The sequence below is a fragment of the Rhinatrema bivittatum genome, chromosome 13 (assembly GCF_901001135.1).
Source record: "Rhinatrema bivittatum chromosome 13, aRhiBiv1.1, whole genome shotgun sequence".
Taxonomy (NCBI): domain Eukaryota; kingdom Metazoa; phylum Chordata; class Amphibia; order Gymnophiona; family Rhinatrematidae; genus Rhinatrema; species Rhinatrema bivittatum.
Genome location: NC_042627.1, coordinates 7,384,864 through 7,397,005, shown reverse-complemented (window position 1 = coordinate 7,397,005; position 12,142 = coordinate 7,384,864). Strand labels below are relative to the sequence as shown.

The following is a 12,142-nucleotide window of genomic DNA, read 5'->3' as shown; positions in this document are numbered from 1 at the left end:
CATTGGGGGAGATGCACACATTTTGAGGTGGATCCAAGCAAAGCAAAACTCTGAACCCTCTGAACTGTGGTGAGGCATCAGGAAAAATATTTAGGGAACTCAAATGCTAGGCAAAAATGTTTGGGAGCTAAGACAAGGGGAGAGAAGGGTTTTCTTTTATTTTTTCTCCTTTTGGCTATCCTCGCGTTAGCAAGGAGGCGACCTTAGCGCTTCCTTGCTAACGCGACCCCCTAATTTAAATATTGCACGGCGCCCCCCCTGACTATTCAGCGCCCGCTTTCTACGCAGATTTATTGCATCGGCCCCTTTGAAAGCTGCCTGCTCCCCGGATGTCGTGCCTGGGAGCACCAGGAACCCTTACTGGCCCTCAGGACTGGAGGGACATCCTCAGAGGAGAAAGTTTCAGTGTCGCTGTAGCAGTAGCCGCTGCCCCCTCTCCCTTCTTGGGATCAAACCCACCTGACCCCAGGCTTGCTTCTGACATTCCAGTTTAAAATCTAAAAAGCCCAGCTTTACCTGGGTGTTTCACATCCTCTAAATGTATTTTTGTCTAGTTTTGGAACTTCTGGAGTGTCTTGGGCTTCCCTGACCACGAGGAGCCGGCACATACGGGTCATCCAACGGCACTGGAGCCGGAAGGGAACAGTAACTTTCCCCTCTGTCTGGCGGCCAACGCCTTATAAAGGAGGCTGCTTGGAAACCTGCGGCCGTCCACACCAGCAGGGGTGGAAGGGGGTGGCTGCTTTTCCCATGGCTTTGCGTTGGGTAAAGTGATCTGGCTGTGTCCTCTCCACGGCGGTGGCAGAGCCAGAACGAGTTCCAGGAAGCTCGGGCTCCCAGCCTTTCACTGGCAGCACCTGGGCCTTTTGTCTGGAGCCGAACAATGAGCAGGCGAGGGAGTGGAGTGGAGTGGTGGGGGCTGAGATGGGCCGCAGCGAGGAGTTTCTCTTCTGGTGGCGGAGGAGGGAGAGAGAGGGTGGCCTCTCCGGGAAGGACTGCGGATTCCTGGACTTGGAAGGAGTGTGGACGCTAGGAATTTGCTGGCCCGTTTCCCAGAATGCATTGGGTTTATTTTTAGTTCGTGGTCTGCTGCTACTGTGGTGGGGGGGGGGGGGGGGGGGGGGGAGAATGAGGAGAAGTGAAACTCTTCCATTAAGGAGCTGGGAGTCTGCGGTGGCAGTGTGGCACCCATGCATCGATGCATGCCCAGAAGGGTGGAGGGGCTGAGAGGTGCAGGATTTTGTGCTGCGTGCTCTTGCTGTATGTATTTCGGGTACCATGCATGTTAATGCTGGATCAAAGCATTATTTTGAAGTAGTGCTGTTGAGATTTTAAATGGAGGGGCACAGGAAGCAGTCTAGGGCTGTGTTTCTTGTATATAATGTGATTTCACTTCCTCCTTTCTTGGCCTGGACTGAAAGCTGCTTCTCCCATTTGGCCTGACTTTATCCCCTCTGATCTCTCCCAGCACACACGGGCCTTTCACTGCTCGACGTGACCCCAGTCATACGAGCTGGGTACATCCTGTCTCCTCTCAAAGACCCCAGGCAGAACCTGTACAGCAGCACCTCGGGATTTTATTTGAAGAGATGTGGCGGGGACACTGCAGAGCTGGTGCGAGCTGCAGTGTTGCTCTCGTGTGGTGGCCAGGATTCCCTGTAAACGCTGCCTTCCAGCATCTCCAGTCCTGGCACAGCCACTGGGGGCTGGCGCAGATAGCAAAGTTTTCAATAAGAAACTGCCGGAATTGCTGTTCTCGTTGTAGCTTGGGTCCACAGTGGTGGATAATTGGCAGATTGTCACATTTCTAGAGATGTTAACGAATCTCTGCTGACGTACTGTGCAATAGTAATTGCTGTCATCTTGGCTTGCCTATACCTATATTTTTATATTGTATCTTTTTTTTTTTTAATTGGTATCAGATTCACCTTTAGTCACAGTATTTTGAAGACTGCAACCTCAGTCTCAGATTTATAGCAGTTTTACAAACAACTAATCGTCAAACACCAGTGCAAACCAGAAGGTGCTTTTTTTTTTTTTCTTCTGATGCCTGTGTTTGCTGCTTCCAGTTCGCTGCAAGGCCCCAGTTATACAAGGTCAGTCTGAATGTGGCGATTTCTGCTCCATAGTAAGCATCCAGTCCACCCTGGACGAGTGAGCAGGTGAACAGCATCTCCTACAAAGCTAGGTGCATAATAACATGGCATTAGCTTAGGTAATGCTTCCAGGAAGATCAGGGTTCAACTTGACGACATTTTGCCACGACTGAAATGCTGTATTGTAAATTCTGTCTCTAAAAATGTCCTTGGTTCATGCCTTCCGTCCTCTTGTGTGCCTCTTTGCCCCTGTGTCTCTCTCAGGAGATGCTGTAGCAGCGACAGTGGATGCAGATCTGGCGTTCGCTGAGCTGCTTGTTCTCTTTCTACCCAGGGGGCACTTTGTGTGTAATGGATGTGCCTGTGCCTGGCAGGGCAGGGCTGCTTAATGAGTCGGACAGACAGGTCCGGCTAGTCTCTGAGAAGGAAACATTTCGGGATGACTTATCCTATGAGTGCCTGCAGCAGTCCCCAGAAACACCCAGGGAAAGGTAAATGGCTTCAGACCAAAGGCAGAGAGAGAAGACGAACTGGAGACCCCCTGCCCAGAGAAAGGGAGGGGCAGGTGGGCCTCCAGATCCAGGCCTTGTTTAAGTGAATGGCGGAGCTCGGCCTGCTGTTCATCCCCTGGAACGCAGGATAGTCGCGGGTCAGAAAGGTTTGGCGTGCTGTGATAGCGCTACGCAGCCGGAAGCTTTCTAGGCCTGAAGCTATTGCTCCAACCTTGCTACCTTCTGAGTTGCAGAAATACTGCAAGTAATAACATAAGGAAGGAACATAAGAACATGCCATACTGGGTCAGACCAAGGGTCCATCAAGCCCAGCATCCTGTTTCCAACAGAGGCCAATCCAGGCCATAAGAACCTGGCAAGTACCCAAAAACTAAGTCTATTCCATGTAACCATTGCTAATGGCAGTGGCTATTCTCTAAGTGAACTTAATAGCAGGTAATGGACTTCTCCTCCAAGAACTTATCCAATCCTTTTTTAAACACAGCTACACTAACTGCACTAACCACATCCTCTGGTAACAAATTCCAGAGTTTAATTGTGCGTTGAGTAAAAAAGAACTTTCTCCGATTAGTTTTAAATGTGCCCCATGCTAACTTCATGGAGTGCCCCCTAGTCTTTCTACTATCGGAAAGAGTAAATAACAGATTCACATCTACCCGTTCTAGACCTCTCATGATTTTAAACACCTCTATCATATCCCCCCTCAGTCGTCTCTTCTCCAAGCTGAAAAGTCCTAACCTCTTTAGTCTTTCCTCATAGGGGAGCTGTTCCATCCCCTTTATCATTTTGGTCGCCCTTCTCTGTACCTTCTCCATCGCAATTATATCTTTTTTTGAGATGCGGCGACAAGAATTGTACACAGTATTCAAGGTGAGGTCTCACCATGGAGCAATACAGAGGCATTATGACATTTTCCGTTTTATTCACCATTCACTTTCTAATAATTCCCAGCATTCTGTTTGCTTTTTTGACTGCCGCAGCACACTGAGCCAACGATTTCAATGTGTTATCCACTATGACGCCTAGATCTTTCTTGGGTTGTTGCATCTAATATGGAACCTAACATCGTGTAACTATAGCATGGGTTATTTTTCCCTATATGCATCACCTTGCACTTGTCCATTAAATTTCATCTGCCATTTGGATGCCCAGTTTTCCAGACTCACAAGGTCTTCCTGCAATTTATCACAATCTGCTTGTGATTTAACTACTCTGAACAATTTTGTATCATCCGCAAATTTGATTACCTCACTCGTCATATTCCTTTCCAGATCATTTATAAATATATTGAAAAGCACAGATCCCTGAGGCACTCCACTGACCACTCCCTCCACTGAGAAAATTGCCCATTTAATCCTACTCTCTGTTTCCTGTCTTTTAGCCAGTTTGCAATTCACGGAAGGACATCGCCACCTATCCCATGACTTTTTACTTTTCCTAGAAGCCTCTCATGTATTAGAAAATCATTGTCCCTCCTTTCTTCATTCTGCTTTATTTCCATTCACCATGGGGGAGAGGCGGCTGTTGTGTAAACTCTTCTACCAAGTCACTTTCCTCATTTGGGTTTTGTCATCGGGAGCCTGCACTAAGCCGAGAGACCTCAGGAAGGAGGCATTGTGGAGACTTTGCTGTTAATGGACCAAAGATGTTAAGCCGATGTAGCTGTAACCAGGCTACACGCTACATTCATCCTGCACAGGTGCGCTTTTTGCGTTCAGCGTACAAAAGGTAGAGATAGTTTATCCCCCCCCCCCCCCCCCCAACCTGGATTGGTGGTGAACACTCTGGTTTTTCAGCTCTTAGCAGTGGGGGAGGGGGGTATCTTGCTGTTTTCTTCTTGACTTTAGATCTGGCCGTGTTTGAGTGAGAGATGATGTCGGCGTGCTTGGTGGTAAAACCAGTTTGTATTCTGTATGTAGCAGCTGTTGGTGTCCTGTTTGTTTGCTGCTGGCAGCGGGGCACACGAATGATTGATTTGATTGGGAAACAGCATGGGAGGGTCCCAAAAGGCAATATCTAAACTCTTTTTTTTTGCCCTGGGCTTCCCAGGTTCATGGCCACCACTCTTCCCTGCCATGGTAGTCGTCATTTACAGCTCTGCACCATTTATATTGGCTGGGGAGATGCAGACTTAGCTTCAGTTTCTATTTCCTCGAGGCCACTGGTCCCCCGACCCTATCCCGGGGGCCCCACCGGCCAGTCGGATTTTCAGGATATCCACAATGAATATGCATGAGAGAAAATTTGCATGTTGTGGAGGCAGTGCATGCAAATGTTCTCTCATGCATATTCATTGTGGATATCCTGAAACCCGCCTGGCCGGTGGGGCCCCCGGGATAGGGTCGGGGGACCACTGCTCTAGGCAATAACTTTTTTTTTTTTTTTTTTTTTTTTTTTTCAGTGGCCTAGGGGTTTACTCCTATTTCCTGTGGGCTCCCAGCTCCGTCAGAATTGGGGCCGGGCTGGTATCACTCGGCCCAGTCATTGCAGGAATGGCCCTTCAGGAGTCCTGCAGCTGTGGGCTCTCAAGTTCAGCCACTAGGTGTCACCGTTGGGCAGTGAGACTCGATTCCCCCCTCCCCTCCCCCTTGTTCAGGGCTGTGAACGCTGCCTCTGCAGCATCCCCCCCAGCCCTTACCCAATCCCCCAGGGAGTGGAAGCCCTGACTGGCAAACGGCAGCATTGCCACGGAGCCGCCCGGCCTGCTCTAGGGTATTAACATTTTGAAAGCCACCAGAGAATCTCGCCTTTGTGTGCGGCAGGAAGGATTTGTAAGGCTTACACTGGCTCCCATTCATTCCTTATCTCACCTTGGGATATTTATCCTCATTCCTCCTGATACCCACACACCAGGCCCAGGCAGGAGCGTGAGAGAGGAGGGCAGAGCAGTGACAGGCAGCTCAGTCCTGCCCTCCTCCTTACACTTCAGGTGTCTATGGATGGGGGAGAGAGCGCCAGGGAATGGCCTGACTGGAGGAAGTTGCTGCCTTCACCCCAGGATGAGCTGCTCTCTCACCACCCTCAAGCCAGGGGGGGGGGGGAGGGGGTTCAGTTTCTGTTCCTTGCTGAGTAACTCTCGTCAGAGGTCCCCAGGTTGTGTATCTGAAGGGCCTTTTCTCTCTCCCTTTCTGAAGCAGCGAGAGGAAGGGGATCTGAGCCCAGCTGGGGTTTCTGGAATCCCCTTGATGCGATTGGACCGTGGGCCGGATGATGTCATTCCAATGACGTGATGCAAAAGTGCAGAATGAGGGGATGCGATCTTCTCGGAGGCTGCAGCGGTGCCTGTGTTTCCTAAACGGCTGAAGTAATGACAGGGGAGGCTTGGCGTTCACTAGGCAGGGTGCGGCGCGTTCCTTTTTGCTTTGCATGTCACGTGTGCTTTTGCCCTCCGGTTTCCCCATCTTTTGATCACGTCTTGCTACTCTGCATTCTGGCCCCGAGGTAAATGTGTTTCAGGGCTTCTGTTTGTCGCAAAGGTGTCTGAGGAGCCTGCCTGGCCTTGCCAGCTCCCATCCCCGCCGGGAGCGGATCAAAGGATGGAAGTAAGAGTCCTCACAGGTTCCATCGCTGGGACAGCAGGTGCTGCCGCAGGGTGGGCTCGAGGTGCACGGACAGGGCTGTGCCAGGCTGAGTACAGGACTAGCAGCGGGTAATGCAGGGGGCAGGAGTGAGGTGCATTGGCAGAGCTGTGTGTGTGTGGGGGGGGTTCCCCTATTGGAATAGCAGGGGATGCCGCAGGGTGGGTTCGAGGTGCATGGACAGGGCTGTGCCAGGCTCAGTACAGGACTAGCAGTGGGTAATGCAGGGGGCAGGAGTGAGGTGCATTGGCAGAGCTGTGTGTGTGTGTGGGGGGGGGTTCCCCTATTGGAATAGCAGGGGATGCCGCAGGGTGGGCTCGAGGTGCACGGACAGGGCTGTGCCAGGCTCAGTACAGGACTAGCAGCGGGTAATGCAGGGGGCAGGAGTGAGGTGCATTGGCAGAGCTGTGTATCTGTGTGTGGGGGGGGTTCCCCTATTGGAATAGCAGGGGATGCCGCAGGGTGGGCTCGAGGTGCATGGACAGGGCTGTGCCAGGCTCAGTACAGGACTAGCAGCGGGTAATGCAGGGGCAGGAGTGAGGTGCATCGGCAGAGCTGTGTGTGTGTGTGGGGGGGGTTCCCCTATTGGAATAGCAGGGGATGCCGCAGGGTGGGCTCGAGGTGCATGGACAGGGCTGTGCCAGGCTCAATACAGGACTAGCAGCGGGTAATGCGGGGGCAGGAGTGAGGTGCGTTGGCAGAGCTGTGTATCTGTGTGTGGGGGGGGTTCCCCTATTGGAATAGCAGGGGATGCCGCAGGGTGGGCTCGAGGTGCATGGACAGGGCTGTACCAGGCTCAGTACAGGACTAGCAGCGGGTAATGCAGGGGGCAGGAGTGAGGTGCATTGGCAGAGCTGTGTATGTGTGTGGGGGGGTCCCCTATTGGAATAGCAGGGGATGCCGCAGGGTGGGCTCGAGGTGCACGGACAGGGCTGTGCCAGGCTCAGTACAGGACTAGCAGCGGGTAATGCAGGGGCAGGAGTGAGGTGCATTGGCAGAGCTGTGTGTGTGTGTGTGTGTGGGGGGGGTTTCCCTAGTGGAATAGCAGGTGGTGCCGCAGGGTGGGCTCGAGGTGCACGGACAGGGCTGTGCCAGGCTGAGTACAGTACTAGCAGCGGGTAATGCGGGGGCAGGAGTGAGGTGCATTGGCAGAGCTGTGTGGGGGGGGGGGTCCCCTATTGGAATAGCAGGGGATGCTGCAGGGCAGGACTGAGGTGCACTGGCAGATCTGTGTGGGCCCAGGGGTTGGCTAGAAATCCCTTGCCTTGCCTGCTTGGCTGAGATGCCTGACAGCATGCTGACACTCGCCCCTTCCCGCTGGCGCAGCCGGTTTGGTTGCGCCTCTGCCGGGGCGTGCAGGGACTTGAATCACAGCGGCTGGGGAAGCTTTGGACTTCTGGAGATCTTGTCTGGATGCTCCAAGCCAGGAGGTGATCTCCGCCTCCAGCCCCACCTAAACCACAGCTGCTGGAGTCTTCCCAGGGGGGGAGAGAGACTCTGGGTTCTCTCCTTACAGCCCCTGGAGATTCAGAGGCGCTAAACGTTGTCCCATTTGTGTGAAGGGTTTCCAGCTCTTGCACTGTATCTTCATATGCAGGAGCCAGTGGCTGTGACTGTAGCTGTCCCTCCTTCCATGGCCGGGGGCAGGATGACGATATTGGGGGCAGGGTTTGGAGGAGAGAGAACTGGGAGTGTCTGTAAGAAGCTGTTGAACCCAGGCTGCTTTAATATTCATTGTTGGCTTGGGTTGTTTTGTGTTTTGTATGTGGCTTTTATTTATTTTTGTTTAGAACCACACAATCTAGTTTGAGGATGAAATTTTACAGAGGAGGCTATTGGTGTCCCGTGGAACTTTTTCACATGGTTTTATAAACGTCCTGCATCTTTTTTATGCTCATTTTTGGTTGAAGTATTCTAGCTGTGCTGTTCCACGGTGGCCGCCGGTCGGGCAGCTGCTGACGCTCCTCTGGTGGCGTCGGTTTGCATAGAATTGCCGCTGTATGTGCTGTGCAGGAAAGATGAATGAAATCGCATACAAAAGTGCTTTTGAATTCCCCCATTAAGTTCTTTTTTTTTTCCAGTGCAGTAGAGAATAAAACTTTTTTTGTGCTTGATCCAGTGAGGGCTGGGCTGGGTTTCTCTTTTGTCTGCGGTGCAGCAGTGAGGATGTGCAGAGTGAAGGCGCGGGATTGCTCCAGCCTGCCGAGCCGGTTCCCGATGGCCTGCGGCACGCTCTCTCTCTCTCTCTCACCGCTGCAGCACCACGGCTGGGAGCAGGTCTGCCCTTCCTGCCCGGTCGATCTCCTGGCTCTCCAGGACTGCTGGCACGTTGGTGGCTAGTGGTCACCGTGCTGCATGGCAGGCTACCAGTGAGCGCGTCAGGGACATGGAGCCACTAAGGATGCCCTGACCCTCATCTGAGTATTTTGTGTCTCGTCCTTCATTGCTTGTGCAGTAAAGCGTTTTTAAAGATGTTTAAACACACCCCCCCCCCCCCCCCCCCCATGCTCCTTGTGTCCTAGGGCAAGTCACTGTATCTCCTGTTGCCTATGGTACCTACTTACAGGCCGATACAGTAAAGTTCGCGGGCGAGCGCACAGGCCAGTGTCCTGTGCGCACGCAAAACAGTAAAACAAAATATTTAAATTAGGGCCCGCAGTAAAAAGAGGCGCCAGGGACACTAGCGCGTCCCTAGCGCCTCCTTTTTGACAGGAGCGGCGGCTGTCGGCGGGTTTGACAGCCGACTCTCAATTTTGCCGGCGTCGGTTCTCGAGCCCGCTGACAGCCAGGGGTTCGGATGCTGGCAAAATTGAGCGTCCGGTTTTCAAGCCGCGGGCTGATTTTTAAATTTTTTTTTTAACTTTCGGGACCGCAGACTTAATATCGCCAAGATATTTAAGTCGGAGGGTGCACAGAAGAGCAGTTTTTACTGCTTTTCTGTGCACTTCCCCGGGGGTGCCTACCTTTGGATAGGCGCTAATTTCTGAAAGCAAAATGTGGGGCTTGGCTGCGCATTTTACTTTCTGTATCGTGCGAGAATGACTAATAGGGCCATCAACGTGCATTTGCATGTTGCGGGCGCTGTTAGTCTCGGGGGGGGGGGGGTTGGACGCGCGTTTTCGCGCTATTACCCCTCACTGAATAAAGGGTAAAGCTAGCGCGTCAAAAATGCGTCCAAATGTGGGTTAACTGTATCGGCCTGATAGATTGTAAGCCCTTTGGGGTAGGGACTTGTCCTATCAGAAAAAGTTGCAAATCCCAGAATTAAAAACTGGAAAAGCAGTCTTGAAATGCAGAATGATTTTGAAAGAGGCGATGTTGGCCACTCCCCTTGCCTTGGGGGCCCCCTCCTCTTCCTTCTCCTCCTTCGTGTGATGTAACTGGGACTCTCTCCTTCCTGTCTCTGCAGCGCTCTCCCTCTCCTAACCTCTGCTTCTTGGTTGGTGGCTGGAACGCTCCTTCCCATGATTCTTTGCATCTAGAGGCCGCTCGCTCTCCTCTTAGCCAATCAGAACCCTCCGGCTCCACGGTTTTCAGCAGGTGTGTATCACTTCTTCTCCTTCTTAATCTTCAATGTTTCCATTTTCTTTGGGGTAGATTGGGGGTTTCTGTCTTTTTGTTTAATTTTTCCTTAGCTCTTCAGAGGACGCGGGCTCCCTGCCAACGATGGGATGTTGGGATTGGGGATGGGGTCTCGGGCATTACATGTGCTGAGTTATGGGGGTCTCCGCTTTCTAAAACTCCCAAATTTAACGGCGTCAGTAAGTAGGAGAGACACATACTCAGAAAAGCACAGGGTGTAGATAGCAGGCTGCTGTCCCCAGTCTAAGGGCCAGAAATTGATTTTGGGTGGTTCCTGAATGCTGTGGCCTCACCCCGTGATCGATCGCTTTAACATTTCTGTAACCTAGTGGGGATGGCAGCAGAAAAAAGCCATCCAGCCTGTCCACACAGTTTTCCCCATCTTCAGTGTGTTGGGTTGGTAAATGGCCTGCTTTCATTCTGGTGCGGCTCCCGGCCTTCCCTGGGGTCCAGACTAGAACCGCCAGCCTTCCCTGGGGGGTCCAGTCTAGAATCGCTTGCTTTCATTCTGGTGCGGCTCCCGGCCTTCCCTGGGGTCCAGACTAGAACCGCCAGCCTTCCCTGGGGGTCCGGCCTTCCCTGGGGGTCCGGTCTAGAATCGCCAGCCTTCCCTGGGGGTCCAGTCTAGAATCGCCTGCTTTCATTCTGGTGCGGCTCCCGGCCTTCCCTGGGGGTCCGGTCTAGAATCGCCGGCTTTCATTCTGGTGCGGCTCCCGGCCTTCCCTGGGGGTCCAGTGTAGAATCGCCAGTCTTCCCTGGGGGTCCAGTGTAGAATCGCCAGTCTTCCCTGGGGGTCCGGTCTAGAATCGCCTGCTTTCATTCTGGTGCTGCTCCCGGCCTTCCCTGGGGGTCCGGTCTAGAATCGCCAGCCTTCCCTGGGGGTCCGGTCTAGAATCGCCTGCTTTCATTCTGGTGCGGCTCCCAGCCTTCCCTGGGGGTCCGGTCTAGAATCGCCAGCCTTCCCTGGGGTCCAGTCTAGAATCGCCTGCTTTCATTCTGGTGCGGCTCCCAGCCTTCCCTGGGGGTCCGGTCTAGAACCGCCAGCCTTCCCTGGGGTCCAGTCTAGAATCGCCTGCTTTCATTCTGGTGCTGCTCCCAGCCTTCCCTGGGGGTCCAGGTTTCTAGGAATTCTATAAGATGAATGCATAGATAAGCAGCAAGGCTGTGTGTGCTTCATATGGGGATGCTCCTTTTCTTTTACCCCCCCCCCCCCTGTATTGTTCAGCAGAGGTGCAGGGCCTAGTCGGGATGCTGTCCGTGACTCCAGGCTTCCAGCCCTGGCTGCTCGGCATCTCCGTTGGCGTGCACCATGCATGGCTGCTCTCCCTGCTGGGTCCGGCCCTCCTATGTGGAGGGCCTTTCTGCTGATCCTGAGACGCATCCATAGACTTTGGAGCTTCCCGGAAACTTCTCAGTTTATTCCTGGACTAGGGATGAGTGGGGGGAAGTTGTGCATTGGCGCCATCGTTGGTGGAGGGTGTCCTCTGAAGAGTCCGTGCCTCTCCTGGTTGGCAGAGGAATCAGTCTGGGGGTAGGGACAGAGCCAAGTTTTTCATCTCTACATCTTGCCTGGGACCACCCTAAAGAGACCACAGTTTGTGTATTGGGAGGAAAGTGGGGAAAAAGCGACCTTTTTTCAGATTTGAAGGGTTAAGCCAACCAGGAGAGAGCAAGGATCTTAAATATTTAACAGTAATCTCTCCACATCTGCCTCCCCTTGGTTAATTGTTTCCCTGCTTTTGTCCCTTTTTTTTGTTTTTAATGTCCTCCCTCTTCCTCATGGGTTTGACTCGCTGTTCTCCTCCCCTTTGCCTAGCGGAGGGGATTTCCCCCCTCATTCTGCCCCCTCCCCTCCTCCTCCCCCCTGTCTGTTGCGGCTTGCGTGATGGACGATCTGGAGGTGGAATCCACGGCCAGCATCCTGGCGTCCGTGAAGGAGCAGGAGGCTCAGTTTGAGAAGCTGACCCGGGCGCTGGAAGAGGAGCGACGCCACGTGTCGGCGCAGTTAGAGCGCGTCCGCGTCGCCCCCCAAGAGAACCCCGCTATGGCTAATGGCACCCTTACCCGACGCCACCAGGTAACTGCCCCGCCAGTCCTCAGCTCGGGGACTACAGGGGGCGGCATGGGAGCCTGAGGGAGGGAGGGCTGGGACATGGAAGGGGGATGGCAGGATGCAGACAGACTTTTTTTAAGTTGTGTATATAATTAAAACAACCCTTACCCCACTGTGTGTGACTTTAAGCTCAGATCTCTGAGGCAGGTCATCCTCTTATGCATGGTCATGGTTTGGGAAAAAACCAAATGCAGAGGTCTGGACGTGTTCTGCCTTTAGCGGATGTCGGCGGACCGGTAGGTGATACCTGAGAAGGGGACC

General features: G+C 53.1%; 1 protein-coding gene across 7 annotated transcripts in view; it reads left to right on the top strand.

The window, feature by feature from the left end:
• Positions 1-12,142, top strand: part of CTNND1 (catenin delta 1) — a 75,427-nt gene that overhangs the window by 16,263 nt on the left and 47,022 nt on the right. For 4 of the 7 annotated variants that reach the window (XM_029575918.1, XM_029575917.1, XM_029575916.1 and 1 more), the window contains exons 2-3: positions 9,596-9,726; positions 11,585-11,845. The exons of 2 other annotated variants lie outside the window; for them this stretch is intronic. In XM_029575918.1, coding sequence (XP_029431778.1) covers positions 11,654-11,845 — 192 coding nt within the window. In that variant the 5' untranslated portion in view covers positions 9,596-9,726; positions 11,585-11,653. The remainder of the gene's footprint in view (positions 1-9,595; positions 9,727-11,584; positions 11,846-12,142) is intronic. One more of the 7 variants, XM_029575920.1, reaches the window with a different exon arrangement.